We start from the raw sequence: 16,334 nt of genomic DNA on the forward strand, positions 1-16,334 counted from the left end.
CCTGCTTAAATTCATATTAATTCATTAGCATATCAGACATAGAAAACAGAATTGACTAATCCTCAATATAATTCATATATTCATATTTCAATGTTTTGTAATTTAGCAGCTTCAGGATGTAACAAAATAACATTTTCAAAATCAAGAATATATACAGGTGGTGGAAGACAAAAAAATAAAATGAAGTTTGAGTTTGAGAAAATCTTTTTGCTCTTTTGCCGAAAAATACATTCAAAATATGTCAAAATATCCGCCTTGGAAATTATGCTCGAAAAAACTATCAGTTATTTCTTAAGTGAAAGTAAACAGTTGAGGGAAAAAATGGGATGTGTATTATATTGGATGCGTTCATCGTCTCTTAAAGTGACCGCGCCTAATTTAGCTACTGGGTGCTGTAATGCTAATCCAAGAAAATGAAAATCATTTATAACCAATCACACAAGATTATGTTGAGCTTTTGAATGCAATGGCCAATCAGAGGCGTTCAGATGAGTCATCGCTAAAATGCCGGTGCTTCCTTCACTCCCTCGCTGACTGGAGACCTCTTTCTGGCGAATTCTCTCTTCAGAAACAACAAAGTGCAGATGTGTGTACGAATCTTTAATTAAGATATTGATTTCACAGTGTTAACAGTTTCAGTGATTTTAATGGGAGTTTCTGAGAGTGATTGAACTCTAGACTGTCAGTGAAAATGATCTTTAATAATGTAAATGTTATTTGCTCTCTTTCTGAACAATGAAAGATTAGTAGCAATTTTTATATCACATTAACTTTCGATGTTAAATTCACATTTAATATAAAACAGTCGTATTAAAAAATTGTTATGGCATGACACCTATATCTGTTACTTAAGTAAACAGACAGGGTTTTATAATAAATTACATAATTAGGCTACTTTGACCATCGCATATTATCATTATTAACATTCTATGAAATGTGAGGTTCGAGATATGATGACCCCCATATGCCTAGACACAATTAATTATGACATTTCCACAATATTTACGCTTGCAGAAATATTCTTCTGCGTGCAGACAGAAGAAGATCCGTCAATGTGCATTTGGTTCGTTATGTTCATATGTTCGGTAACTTAGCGGTTATGTGAGGAGTTTTCTCTCTTCTCTGTGTCAGAGGTTATTTATACATATATAATACATACTTTAAAATATAATTTATTTTGTGATGCAAATCCGAATTTTCATCAGCTGTAACTCCAGTTTTCAGAGTTATGATCCTTCAAAATATAAATCTAATATATTGATTTATTACCATTGCTGGAAACAGTTTTGCTGCTTAATATTTTTTTGGAACCTGTGAGATTTTGTTTAGGATTATTTGATGAATAGAAAGATAAAAAGAACATCATTGACAGTAAATCAACATACTGGAATGATTTCTGAAGGATTATGTGGCATTGAAGACTTGAGTAAAGGCTGATGAAATATATATATTTATACACACACATACATTACATAAATTTTATCTATATATCTAAATAAAAATAGGCTCAGTATATATGACCCAAAGTAACTAGTAACTAACTACTTGAGTAGATTTTTTTATCCGATACTCTTTTACTCTTACTCAAGTAACTATTCAGACTAGTACTTTTACTTTTACTTGAGTAAATATTTCTAGAAGTACTTTTACTTTTGTACAGTTTTTGGGTACTCTACCCACCTCTGGTAGTTTGCAGAGTGAGTAGGTTCTTTTGTCTTATGATAACAAGCTGTCTGGGTGCAAGCAATTAATAATGGGTCATATTGTAGAGGTTTCTCAATGTTTGTTGTGTTTTAATTTTTTGTATTTTTTTATTTGTGTTATTTTGTGATAAATTATTATTGCATTGCTGTTGTCATTAGTTTCACTGCTTTAAATTTATGTGCATTTGACCAAAAAAGTTTTTTAAAATTACCTATTTTAAAAGTAAAAGTAATATAAAAGTAATATAAATTATTAAAACAAATAGCAGATTTTATAATGTAATATTAATAAAGTCTATAATATTCAATAATAAAAAACACTGTTCATATCATATTAAATTCATATTTATTTGAAAGCTTTAGCTTTAATATTGCGTAATATTACATGCAATGTCACAAATTCCACGCAGATGTGAGGAGAGTTGCAAGAAAAAAGCCACTCCTCAAGAAAGGCCACATGCAGTCAGACTGAGCTTTGAAGATTCGGAGGCAGATGAGACTAAAATTTAATGATTTGGCCTCAACACCAAGTGATGTGTCTGATGAAAATCCAGGCATGGAGGTGATAATACGTGACCCTGGACCACAAAACCAGGGTATATTTGTAGGAATAGCATAAAATACATTTAATGGGTCAAACAATTTATTGATTTTTCTTTTATGCCAAAAATCATTATCACCAAATATTGTCCTAACCATACATCAATAGAAAGCTTGTTTATTTTGTTTTTGAGATGATTGACCCTTATGACTACTTTGGTTGTCCAGGGTCACATATCCTCTTATAGGGTGTTTCTCTGCAGCAGGGACTGCAGCACTTGTCAGGATAGAATGAATATGGATGGGATAAAATACCATCAAAATCTTGAGCAAAATCTGCTGCCTTCTGCCAGAAAGCTGTCAATGGGAAGAAGGTTTACCTTCCAACATGAAAGTGACCCAAAGCACACAGCTAAATTGAGCACACAGTGGCTGAAAGGTGAAAAAGGCGAATGTGTTTGCATGGCCTAGTCAGAGCCATGGCCGTAGCAGGCTTTGAAAATTAGTGAGGTCCAGGGGGTTTTTATAATAACCCCCTTATTATAGAATTATATAAAACCCCTATAAATACAAATAATTATATACTCTAACACTTGAAAAGAGACAGAAATGTACGTAGATGTTTTTGGAGGGATGCTTATTTTTAAATCATACCCTATTTATTGCATCAAAGTTTTTTTAATACTATATTTATGGGGTGGATAATTTTATCAGTTTATTATTCATGCAAACATACATATTACCCACAAAGACAATACTTAATAGTAAATTTCAGTGGCGCAGAAGGTAAAACGTGTCATAAGCCCCTTTCACACTGCACGTCGGACCCGGCATATTGCCGGAACATTGCCGGGTCGCCTTCTGTGTGAAAGCAACCACGTCCCGGGATTGATTCCGGCATTGAACCCGGGTCGGGGACCTAGTAACATTGCCGGGTTCAACCCGGGCGAGCGCTGTGTGAACAAAAGCCAGATCTAATGGCGTGTCGATGTGATGACTCGCTGGCTGTTTTGAAGGAAGATCAACGTTCACGACGAAAAAATATGTGCAAACTGTAATGAAGCAGAGATCAGTTTGTTCCTCCCTTTCCGTGCTGACGCCGAGATCTTCGCTTGCTTCAGTGAAAGTATAACGTGCCTAACGTTTTCGACTCGTACATTACACGTCACGCCCTGATGTCACGTGTCGTCACGGGATCTTTACCGGTTGTGTGTGAAAGCATGCACATATCCCGGGTAATCACTGGCAGTGTGAAAGTGCAAAATCTAGCGACCTGGGAACAATTGCCGGAACACTTTACCCGTGTATTTGCCGGAATGGCAGTGTGAAAGGGGCTATACATATTTTGACGCGATCGACCCGGGTTCGGATCCGCCTTTTGGCAAACTTTTTTCCTCACTTTTCAAATTTTAAATCACATCAGAAAAGCATTTATTTTCAATGAAAATTAATAATAATTAAATAATAATAATAATAATAATAATAAAAAAGTTAAAGGTAGATGTCGGGGGGGCTTTATTGTCCTAATAAGGTAGCATTCATTAAATTAGACTCAATAAGTTATTATTGCACACTGTTTTATAATGTACTACAATACTGAGGTGTAGATAATTGCCACTATTTGCAGTAAGTAGCATAAATAGCAGAAAATTCTGCTATTTTAACATAGTATAAATATAATCTATAGATATTTGCACTTAGTGTAAATAGAATATCACTAAAGAATGCTGCTATTTGTACTTGTACTGATAACTGCCAGACTAATGCCGGTGATGCAATATTGCCAGATGTTGCTATTAAAATAAACAAAAACCTATAAATAAATAAATTAAAAAATGTTTTTTTTTTTTTTAATATTTTGGAAATTAGATAGGATAATTTTATCACTGACCCTAAACCTTAACTTCCTACTTTATTAACTTTCTAAAGTGTTAAATTTAGTGGAAAAACAAGTCAAAAACGCTTATAATAGCTCGATCTGGCAACAATATCTGCGTCCCGCTCTCTCGCTCACAGCTCTGAAGGCTCGTTCACTTCGGAAGCATCTCGATTATTTTCCTACCACGGATGATAAACATTCTGAATTATACATGCAGACATTCATATGAGGAATTTAGCAGCAACTTAGTCAATCAGAGAACAAATTTTATTTTCGAACATGAAAAATTTACCGAGGTCCGGATCTCGGTGACCTCATAGCTGGCTACGGCCATGGTCAGAAACCTTGAAGACTGCAGTCCACAAACGGTCACCATCAAATCGAACTGAACTTCAGCAGTTCTGCAAAGAAGAGAGGGCAAATATTGTAAAGTCTAGATGTCCAAAGTTAGAGACAGAGACATATCCCAACAGACTAAAGGCTGTAGGCCTAATTAAAGTAAAAGGTGGATCAACAAAATACTGACACAAGGGGGTGAGCCTTTTTCCAACTCAGTGATGTTTTTTTTTTTTTTTTGACATGTTGGTGTTATATCTTTCAATTGGATGTTATAAGTTGCACTGAGTAAATACAGCTGGATAAAACAAAAACCTGTCTTCATTTCAGGCTGCAAAGCAAAAATTTGATTCTTTTAAAGGGGGTGATTCTTTCCTATACCCATTGTACATATCATTTTAATCTACAGTAAAGCTGTATGGATCTCATAAAAAAATGGCAACTGGATAGTTGAGTTCTTGTTAAACATCAATGTATTAATCACAGGCAGGATTGCTAAAGCATGTGGGTGAGTGTGTGGGCGAGCGAGAGAGAGACTGATAGTGTGCTCATAGTGAAAGTGACTTGCTACAACACTACCTTTTTTAACGTATGCAAATTCTTAGTTACCCACCTGGCATGAAAATGAGCCAATCAAAGCAGCAGGAAGCAGACGGAATAAAAATCCTCATTGGTGAACGCGGTCACACTCTGTCACAGAAGTTTGGCATGCCTGAGCAGTGCCACAGGTGTCACAACGCAAGCTCTCCATTAAAACTCAGATCTTCTCTTCCATACAGACACTGACAGCTTTAAGAAAGAGAAAGAAAGAAACATTTCACTTTGCACCAGTAGCAGTCCGCCTGGATCACATTCAACATCTCTGGTGAGCAATATAAGACTCTTTGATTCACTGCAGAAAAGGTTTGATTCACTGATGCACTTCAGTGATGATCTCAGATGACGATGCAAAACAATTTTAATTTAGCAAGTGACATATAATAATTGCAATGTATGAGACTTTAAAAAGAATGTGAGTTTTTATTGGGGGGGGGGGGTCATGCTTTTACCTTGGTCAACAACAAAGCAGCGTTTGCTTAGACCTTTTTTTATAATTTTAACTCACATACATGCAGTATTCCTAAAGGTCAAACAGGTTGTTTATTTATTTATTTTCACCCCATATATTTATAGGCTATAAATGCACACTAAACCAGTTCGAATATTTGGATTAGAGCAAACTGAAAATGTTCAACTCACAAAATGATTTTAAACCAAGCAATTTTTGGAATCAAACATTTCACAATATTATGTGTTTCAGGTTTTAAAATATTAAAATGTATACTGTTTAAAATAAATAAAATATAATTTGCGGTCATCGTAAAATTAGTGATTAGATGCCACTTGGTTATTATTTTTAAGTAATGCAGTGACATACATACATTTAATTGTAACTTGAGTGTCACAATTCTATTTGTGCCCTCTGAAACTTGGAAACACTTTGCATACCGTGTGCACATACACACATACACTTTGAGTGTATTAACTGATTGGTATAGAAAGTTAACAGCCTGTAGCCCAGCTTGTTGGGTCAGTTACTGTAAGGAATTTCACAAACACCAAAATATGTTTATAGTTTTCTTTCCTCATACATTACAGTAGACATCACCATAGTAACACACCAGTCTGGGATGAAATACATCAGATGGTTTTCATAATGGTGGAATCTGGCAACCTGCTTTTCCAGTTATAAAAACAACGAACAATTCATTGGTAATTCGATTTTTGAAAGATCTTTCCATTAAAAATAAAGAAATAAATAGATTCATATCACTATGCTAGACAAATGACAATTGCTATTATACAAAAAAGGCCATTCATAATTGGAAATCTGTAAAGGTTATGTCACAAATTAATTCATATATTTCAGTAATTACTTTTTAAATGAAAGTTTTAAGGTTATTAAAGCAACTTAAGAGTTTTTATTATTAATATTATTATTTATATATTCATAAATTATTTGTGTAATTATTAATAAATAGAAAAACATAGTAAATATATATATTTTTTAATGCTATTTTTGTGGTTTCTACTTATGGTGACTGTTACAAAACGGTCATTCATAAGGTTCTATTTTGGTTTATGTTGCGTTGGATATTCTAACATTATTTGTGTGCTCAAATGAAATGTATAGCTATTTAAAAATAAGATGTTATTTTATTTTTCGTTTTTTATCTGTAAAAATAATCATTTTTAATGTAACCTTTAAATTAACATAATAACGTACACTCAACTACAGTATCTCACATGACATGGGTCACGTGATGTCCAATGTATTCCTATTGGCTGTCCCATCAGGATGATGCTCATTTCCATAAAGCTAGACCTTTCTCTACTTTGTTGCATTACTGGACATTCCTAAATCAACTTTCATTAAGGTTGTAGGTATGGTTGTCTTAACGCTTCAAGTTGCTGTGAGTGTGAACATCCTCTTAGAAGGCAGAAAGACCTCACTAGGTTTTGGAATAGATATATAAATCCAAATAACAATCATATTATACAAAGAAAACAAAAACAGAAAAAACATCAGGATATGAACATATAAAAAAAAAACTTGCATGGTAAAAAATGTGATTCAGCAGAGATATAGAAAAAAATTCATTATTTACAAGTTACTAAGATTATTGACATTCCTTGGAACGACTGTAAACCTGTTTAAGTTGACGTCGTAGTCAACTATGGAATATTCTCTTATGCATTAGTGTTTAAACTAGATTTTTAAATGATCATAAGAACATTATTTTATAGAGGGTCAAAAGACATTCCAAGACACTTGATCGGGATTTGATCGTGCTCATGTTTTTCAATGAGATCCTGTGTACAAAATCTTGCGTATGCAGTATCTTTCAGCTAACCTTGTAACTCACAACACAGATGCATTCACAGCAGTAGATGATTTTAAACAGTGTTTTGTATAATGCTGACAGATCATATGATACAAGGTATGACTGCACCATTGATCTAACTGTTAATCTGAAGGACAGGTGGACCTTTTATGTATGCAAAGCAGTTAGACACGCTGAAACATTCCTGTGCAAATTTGTCTGCATGTGTGGTTGAGCGTAGCACGAAGAACACCCACGCAAAATTCACCCCCTCCCTTTGAACATAAAAGACCTTTGTTTTCCCTCACTGGTCATGACTGTAAAGTGGTATAACGTCTACAATTTAATTATATGTCCACTTTTGGCACACTATATATGTTTACTATTACAAGAATGCCGTCAAGTGTGCTGTTACTCTTCCGTTCAACAAGGTTTATAAACATTGTGATAGTAGAGGGAATTTGATGGTGCAGTGTAAGGCTAAGTCAGAGGGTTGTTGGGTCAGAAGGCAACAACCCTCTGACTTAGCCCAAGACTAAGTTGAACTTTTCTAGTCCAAGTTGCTCTTCTAAGGTTACATTTTGGGAACATTGCAGAACCATCTCTGGTTGTGTGGCAATAAATAAACTTTCCTTTCCATTTCTTTCCACAGCACTGGATCATGGTCCTTCAGGCCAGCGGTGTCATGAGTATCCCAGCTACTGTGAGTGTTAACAACCAGCCACCTGCTTCCTGGACAACCCACTACAACTGCTCTGATGGTAAAGTTCTTTCTAACAGAGCCTAATATTCCAGCATCCAGTACAATTCCAGTACAGATTTTAGGTTTCTGGTTTTGTTTATCGCTAATCAGCTGAGACTTTTCTGGCAGGCTAATCATTTACTCTAGCAGTCACTTCTGGAGTTACCAGGTTATCAGTTGACTGCACAGGGGACTATGTACAGATAGTGAAAGTGATTCACGTTTATCTAGAAACCATGTGTAGTACTTTTATTTACACTTATTACAGTATGTAACTGAATGCTGTGAATATTAGATTCACTGCTGCTAAAATTAATTATTCTACAGCATACAGTATATTGCGTTTTGGATGTTGGTCCCTACATGTGATGCTAGAGTGTTGAAATAATCTTTATCAAAGGTCTGCATCCCTGCTCCTGGAGACCCACTATCCTGCAGAGCTTAGCTATATTACTTCATAATCAAACAGACCTGAACAAGTCAATCAAGGTCTTCAGAACTGCTTGAAAATCGTTGAATGTTGAAGCAGCCTGGAAATAAACTTTGCAGGATTATTGGTCACCAGGAGCAAGGTTGAAGACCTTTGCTCAAGCTAAACAAGCAAATAAGACTTCCTTAATAAACCTGCTTTAACAAAAGAACCATTTAAGTGAATCAACTTCAGCAAGCTTTGCTGGGAACACTATGATTGTGCTGGTCCACCAGCTTGAACAGCTTCTAACCAGCTTGTAACAGTTGAACTTCATTCTTGTCAACTTAGTATTTTTATTTGGCGCCCAGGAAGACTTTCTCTTGGTCCACCAACTTCACTAAAAAGACCAAATCTGACCAGCACCAAATCTGTACCTACCGGTATACAATAGGTTTCAGTAGGGACATTTACTAAACCCTATTGATACCATTCTAACTCAACTTGCATCCGCAGTGACATCTGGTTACATGAGCCGGCTCTGGTCTCAAGATCTTCACCCACAAAACTGGACCAAGTACCAGGTGTGGGAATGGCTCCAACAGACGCTGGACATGCACCAAATTGATGCCACCAGCATTCCCTTCCAGAACTTTGACCTTGACGGGAGGCAACTGTGCAACATGAGTTTCCAAGACTTCACCCGGGCAGCCGGATCCGTAGGTTCCATTCTTTTCCAAAGCCTGACTGACCTCAAGTGGAACGGTATGCATAACTCTGTTTACCCTTCCAACCCTGAACAAGATGGTTAATGTGATTTTGCCATGTTCCTGAATCAACAACTTTGTTGGTCCTGCATCAACGTTGTTATCAACGAGATATTATATTGTTATGGTGGGGTTTGAAAGTTGACTTTAAATTAGCACTTCTTGTCAATCTATAGTTTTCCCTTTGATTCTCTCTGATGGGGTATGTTATGGTAAGGTTATTTTTGAGAAAGGATAGGTTTTGGCTTTCAATTGTTTACTAGGAATGTTATTGCATGATCAATAAAGGAGGATAATCAAGGTTGGAGCCAAAGATTTTGGGTGACCCAAGTTTGATTCCCAGATTGTGGTCTATTTGCCATCCAATTCTCCTCTCTCCTATCCAATTACTTCCTGTCTATCTTCGACTGTACTATCAAACTAAGGGCATGAATGGCCAAAACATAAGATTTTTCTGCATGTTAATCCTAGATCATGTCCTAGTTAGTAAAACTGATTACCGAACTACTGATGCTTTGACCATCTTGCCGCTTCTACAGAAAATTCACAAAGCATGAGCTTGGAAAGTCCAGCCATTGAGCGTGTGTCCCTCTTGTATTCATTATGGTATAGTACATGGGAATTGTGCAGTCCATTTCTTACACTTTCCTTTCTCAAAATTAATTTTCATGAAAATGTTTTTAGAGAAACATATTAAGAAATGGATTGTTCATTTCCATGTAATATACTAATATACCATAATGAATCCAAGAGGGTGTTGCTAACGAGACCCAGAGCTTCAAGAACAATCTGTGCTATAAGTTTAATACACTTTACATTACAGTGTATTACTAAACCTAACAAAGACCAGTAAGACATATACAGGTGTCATGTGAGAACCATACCTACAAGTTAAACTGGTTTAAGACAACATGATGCGGAGTGACTTGGAAATTTGATTGTAGTCACTAATTCAACACTTATTTAAGCACTGTTATGAAGACATATTAAGCACTAATTTTTATTTTTTGTCTTTTCTTGTTTAATGTCTAACAGGTCAGTATGGTCAAACAGATACGTTTACACCAGGGGACATTAAAACAGAAATAGAGAGTAAGTAACCACACACAAAGTAAAACTAAAAGCTTTTGGTTTCATTTCAATCCTCATAGCATAAAGTTTACATAATATCAGTGACTTAACATTGACCCACATCTGCTGCTGAAAACTGAAAGGTTTACAGATTCTCTTGAAATAGACTTTCCATATCACGATTTTGTAACCAAGGACTTAAATTTCCTCAGCAAACTTCTCTTGTTCAATCCTTCCCTTCAAGGAAGAATCCAACTTTTACACTTCAGGTACCTGTAAAATTGTGTTTTATTTTTTATTTAATTTGTATTTTTTTTTTTTAATTCTTTGATTCTGTATTTCCTGTTAAAACAAGAAGATGTGTGTCTATATTATTTAACCTGATAGTTTGACAATAATGTGTCATATGTTCTCTTTTCCTCAGAACTGTTTGATTTCAAAACCTCATTCCAGCCCAACACCATATTATCTTCACCTGCTCCTTCAAGCCCAGGTAAATGATCTTCATTTGAAGTGTCCTAAATCTTATACTAAAATCAGCATTCTCCTTGCTTCCATATAAATAGTACTATCCCGATAAAGGGGATAAACTAAAGATATTACATACTGTATAACACATGCATTTCGCTAATTGGTTTTTGACCAGTCCCCTAAATGGACTAATTTTGAAACTGTGATTTTTCTTTTCTTCCATGGAACATAAAAATTTGCAATCTGATCTTTTCCATACAATGACAATGAATACTGACTACAAGAAAGACAACAATGAACCCTAGAAGTAGTCATTTTCAAAAGACACAGATGTTTTAAAAGCCAAAATTGAAGTAACAATTCATAGGTTTTTCCATAATCCATATGAAACATAAGCTGTCACTCTAATAAATGTGGTTTCCTTTTAATTTTCTCATTTCAGATCCCAAGCGGTCACAAGTCAAAAGACACAGTGAGTTGAAAATTTTCACATCTTACTTCACCAAAGGTTTTGTTTTCTGTTAATGTATCCTGAACTTCACCCGGTGTTTGTCAAGAGAACCTGACAGCAGCACATACCAAAACCTCTGGCACATGGATGTGCCTTTTCAAGTCTTGAAACTGCTTTAGATTCCTTGTGTTTCTCATCTAACTTCATTCACACAGTCTCATATTTTCACAGACCCTCGTGGGACACACCTATGGGAGTTCATCCGAGACATTCTCCTTAACCCCGAGCGTAACCCCGGCCTGATCAAATGGGAGGACCGGTCCGAGGGGGTTTTCCGCTTCCTTAAGTCCGAAGCCGTGGCTCAGCTTTGGGGCAAGAAGAAAAATAACAGCAGTATGACCTATGAGAAACTCAGTCGAGCGATGAGGTAGCATCTTCCCCAGAACTTTTTAGAGAAATCTGATGAGTATTCTGAGCTTCTTACATGTTTCTTTCTCTCCAAAGGTATTATTATAAACGAGAGATTCTGGAACGGGTGGATGGACGTAGACTTGTCTATAAGTTCGGCCGAAATGCTCGAGGATGGAGAGATTCTGAGAAGTGAAGGACTTTGTCTTCACGTGTAGCTTCCAAGTGAAACCTACTGTATATTTATAACATTATTGAGTTTTGTTTTTTTAAGAACTTGAACTTATCATTTGATTATATTTTTAAACGTTCTTTACATTGTTTACATTACAAATGTACCACTAATTTTATATGCATTTGACTCTAAAAGTGTAAATGTACATGTTTTGTATCTGCTGTGAAAAGTCATTTGTCCTGAATGCAAGGTCCTGTTCATCAAGTAGAATGAACTCAATTTAGAGTAGACTTAAGGCCTTTTTACACTAAACACGAAAATTTGGATCGAAAAAATAGATCACTATGGCGCAAGTGAGGATTAATTTTTTTCGCTTGTGTGTAGTTTTTTCGCTCCGCGATGAAATGGGCCATCCAATTAGATTTGAGCTTAGATCTCGTGTCACTGTTGCACAAAAGGGCGACAGTGGTGGTGCTGTTTCAAAAACCAGTCTAAACAAACACAGAGTGGATACTGAGTTCTTGTTATCATTCATATCTGAGAACAGATTTATTCTCACATGTTCATTATAAAGAATACAATTTATTTTAATTCTCCACTGAATTATGTGATATGAAGAGCACTGTCGTTTTCTTCCACTTGCGCAAGTGTGATCATATCTCCTGCCCTTCTGTATGAAAAAATTAAGAGAATCATTTTTCTGAACATGAAATATGAAAGCAAACAGACATATGATTGTGTTGATATATATTTTGTGTTTTTGTGCAGCTCATGATATTTTCATAACAATAAAGGATGTTTGTGACCAATGATAAGCAGGTGTAGCATTCAGTCCTTTATAAAACATACAAAGAGTGCATGTTTGCCTATTATAGAACTTTAGATCACAATCAGAAGTTATTTCAAAGCACTCCTCGATGATGGTTTAAAGTGGGTTTTAAGCAATATATAATAATCGCATAAATTGTGATTCACATAAAAAGTGTAGCTTGATGCTAATTGTACCTCTAATTATATTTTAAGATGTATTCTTGATTAGATTATAGATAGTTTGTGTTTCAAGCTTTATTTATCTTGATTTAAAGCTGTATATTGAGCAGCGGATGATGTTAAATCCATATACGAGATCAGTCGTTTCATGCTCACTGTGAAAGCACCATTCATCTGTGATCCACCTCGCTTTTTCATATCGCACTTAATGTGAAATGCCATTTACCCTGGTAAAGCAGCAAAGAAGTTGAAATGAAGGTTTTGTGGTTTTTATTGATGTGACTGTCAATGTTATGACCCACAAAAGGCCACAATGTAAAGTTTTATTAATGCTTGTTTATAGTTTGTGCAGTTTATAATCAAAGTTATTAAAAATAACGCATAAGAGTTGTTAAGCACTCAATTATTATTATTATTATTATTTTGTCTTGTGGCAAACCTTTAATTTTGTAATAATTTTGTTAATTTGCAATTGATTGAATAGAAATTGTGCCGAATTTAAAAAAAAAATAAAAAATATATATATATATATATATATTTCGATAGATAGATAGATAGATAGATAGATAGATAGATAGATAGATAGATAGATAGATAGGTAGATAGATAGATAGATAGATAGATAGATAGATAGATAGATAGATAGATAGATAGATAGATAGATAGATAGATAGATAGATAGATAGATAGATAGATAGATAGATAGATAGATAGATAAAATAATTTTAAGTTTATTTATTTTGCAAATTCACTTCCTTGAAATTTGCTGTGAACATTTCTTAAATTTAATTTCAATATTTGAGTGGTAGATTTCATGTCATGAATATTCAAGTTGGGAAATTTCGTAAGACACCAGGAAATCCAAGGAAGAATAAAATGACATTCAAAAATTATATTCACTTCATTATAAGAGAGATTTGTAAGCCCTAATGAAGTAAAGGGCACAAAAATATATATCTTCTTTCTAAAAAGACTCGACTTTGACTTAGAGAAAAGATGAATTTGAACCTGATTGAACCAGAGGACAATAATGTGCCGGAGTGTCCAGGAACGCCTCATCCCTTCACACACAGGGACAGTGCTGGATGTCAAGCTAGTCTTTTATTTTCCTTTTTGTTGCTCGGATAGCAATGATAGCTAATGATTTGCAGCAGCTGTGGCCAAAGATGTTGTCAGTGCTGAGTTATGTTAGATAAGACGAAATGCCAGTGAGTTAATTGTTCCACCGTGTGTGTCATAGCCACAGTGCTGCCACCTCCGGACAACAGATAAACGGCTCACTGCTGCTCCATGAGATAAGAGCCGCTGACACTCTCTGGCCCCTCTCTTTGTTTTCCTGTCCGATTCTTCATAGGCAAATCCCTCTCTCACCTTCCAACTCTTTGCCATCACATTCTGGAGTATTATAGTTCTGTTCATAAACCTGATTTCACAGGGATTTATTTCGATTTTTTTAATCCTTATCTTTATCCGCAGCCACCAAATTTGCCACTGCTTGGTTGTTTTATCTCTCCACTCCTATCTGTGACTAAAGAAAACGGGCTCCTATCACGGAAGGGAACCTGTAAAACAAAGCACAGCGACTGCAAATATGGGAATAACTGAAGCACTGCTGCTGAAGTGAGCAGTGCTTGTCAACAAGTTTATTATGTGTGGATAATTCACTTAAGACAATATAGTTCCTGTAACTGTGAATCCCAAACCTTCACTGGGGCATTTTGGGTCTAATGCTAGTCTATAGTACCAGTGTTTTCAATCCAGAGACCCCGGGGGTCTGAGAAGGAAGGGCAGGGTCTCAGTGGAAAGGAAATTTTCTTTTAAATCTGTGTTATTTTAGTTTCATTGAGATGCTATTATAATTTTATTAATAAGTTTTCATTTTTTTTTATTTTTGTTAAAGGTTTAGTCATTTTGTTGTTGTTTTTTCCTCATTTTTATTTGTTTATTTTACATGTCCATTAAGTACATCAAGTACATCATATACATTCTTTTTTTTTTTTTTTGAAAAAATGAAGCTGAAATACATTTTTATTTGTTCATATTCAAGAATAAAAAAAAGTTTTAGTTTTAAAACTTGTTTTCAAAATTATGTCATAATGTTTAAATTAAATTTAGGCAACACTTTTGTTAACATTAGTTAATGCATTAGGCATCATGAACTAACAATAAACAATTTTTAGAGCATGTATTTATCTAGGCTAATGTTTGTTTGCTTGCTTGCTTGTTTTTTTTTGTTTGTTTGTTTTAGCAATTACTTCATCATTATATATAGTAATTGTTAGTTTAAAAATATACAATTGCTTATTACAAATAAAAAAGTCCATTCGTAATGCATCATCATAAAATTTGTTTTTTTTTTCATATTCATCTATTTTAATAAATTATTTATTTATTTTATCAAATAATAATAATAATTAAGTAATATGCAGCAATTAAAGTCAAGTTAAAGTAATTTTCATTAATATTCTTAACCTTATAAGAAGATTTTACTTTTTTACACATGTTAGTCATTAATATTCATAACCTTATAAGAAGAATTTGCTTTTTTATACATGTTAGTCAATGTGAGTGAGTATGTAAAGGTTGAAATAATAAATGAGAAACAAAAACTGAATTCTTTTAAGCTGTAATTGAGTCCATGATGAATTTTTTATTTTTATTTTTTTGGTCTGTTGTTGCTGTATTGTCATTTCCCCTGTAATATTTCTCTCATAGTGGTGTAATTAAACAGTTTGGGATTATGAAAGCGGCCTTTGGTTCAAAAAACATTTGAGAACCCCTTATCTAATGCAAGTACTGCACAAAAAACGTAACTTTTCTGCATGAAATCCACGGATAGTGAGTGCGTTCAAAAGCTGTGGCATGAAGAGAAGAAAGGCTGAGGTATAGAGAAAATGAGTTTGTCTGACAGTGTCTCATCTTTCACACTGTCTGCTGTTGGAATGAGCAGGAAAAAATGTAAAAATGAAAGACAGCCAGCAGTTCAGTGCATGTTGCAACATGCCACTCGGCCAAATCACGGGAACAATCTGCTAATAAATTCAGAGCTGGGCCAAGGGTTGACCACGTGCCTAACAGATTCATATTTTTGGACCAAAGAAAAGTTGCATAAATGACAACATACCAAGAATGTGTGATTTAAACACAAATGAAGACTTACTTTCAATCTTATTTCATGTATTACAGTGCATTACCAGCCCTACTTATCCATACTTATCAAACTTCTGATTTAAAAGGAATGTGCAGCTCATGCACTTACACTTCTCATCAAATTTCACCCTAAACAAGGCCTTTATCCTTAGCATGCGATAATATTAGCATTCTGTTTTACATGCTTAAAGGACGCAGTATCTCAAAACACTACACTGATTATGAACCAATTTGAATGTGCCATGTGGGTGGTACTCAGACGTTTCATTATTTAAAGCACCTCGATCATCGGATGCAGCATTCAGAACAGGGAAGCGATGGCAGATAAGCACAGGTATAAAGACAGCGGCAACACAGTCTATCAGCTGATCTCGGATC

General features: G+C 34.9%; 1 protein-coding gene and 1 long non-coding RNA gene across 3 annotated transcripts in view; one reads left to right on the forward strand and one right to left on the reverse strand.

Annotated features, from left to right (window-relative positions):
• LOC132133235 (uncharacterized) overlaps positions 1-16,334 on the reverse strand; it is a 37,145-nt gene that overhangs the window by 20,286 nt on the left and 525 nt on the right. Inside the window, exon 2 of the long non-coding RNA XR_009429137.1 lies at positions 5,072-5,247. This is a non-coding gene — a long non-coding RNA (uncharacterized LOC132133235). The remainder of the gene's footprint in view (positions 1-5,071; positions 5,248-16,334) is intronic.
• On the forward strand, positions 5,187-12,161 carry LOC132133234 (ETS homologous factor-like). Of its 2 annotated transcripts, none has more exons than XM_059546022.1 (9): positions 5,187-5,323; positions 7,975-8,083; positions 8,990-9,238; positions 10,276-10,332; positions 10,524-10,580; positions 10,736-10,804; positions 11,225-11,254; positions 11,465-11,660; positions 11,738-12,160. In XM_059546022.1, the coding sequence occupies exons 2-9, from the start codon at positions 7,984-7,986 to the stop codon at positions 11,835-11,837; spliced, it is 858 nt and encodes a 285-aa protein (XP_059402005.1). In that variant the 5' UTR covers positions 5,187-5,323; positions 7,975-7,983; the 3' UTR covers positions 11,838-12,160. The 2 variants fall into 2 exon arrangements, with proteins under 2 accessions (XP_059402005.1, XP_059402006.1); XM_059546023.1 differs by lacking the exon at positions 5,187-5,323 and adding an exon at positions 6,832-6,882 and having other exon boundaries at positions 11,738-12,161.

The sequence above is a fragment of the Carassius carassius genome, chromosome 50, assembly GCF_963082965.1.
Source record: "Carassius carassius chromosome 50, fCarCar2.1, whole genome shotgun sequence".
NCBI lineage: Eukaryota > Metazoa > Chordata > Actinopteri > Cypriniformes > Cyprinidae > Carassius > Carassius carassius.

Bases quoted from the DNA above. Each gene is read 5' to 3' on its own strand.
- LOC132133234 (XM_059546022.1), top strand. From the start codon at position 7,984: ATGGTCCTTCAGGCCAGCGGTGTCATGAGTATCCCAGCTACTGTGAGT. The intron at 10,333-10,523 runs GTAAGTAACCAC...AAATTTCCTCAG, and splicing joins CATTAAAACAGAAATAGAGA to CAAACTTCTCTTGTTCAATC. The intron at 11,255-11,464 runs GTGAGTTGAAAA...ATATTTTCACAG, and splicing joins GTCACAAGTCAAAAGACACA to ACCCTCGTGGGACACACCTA.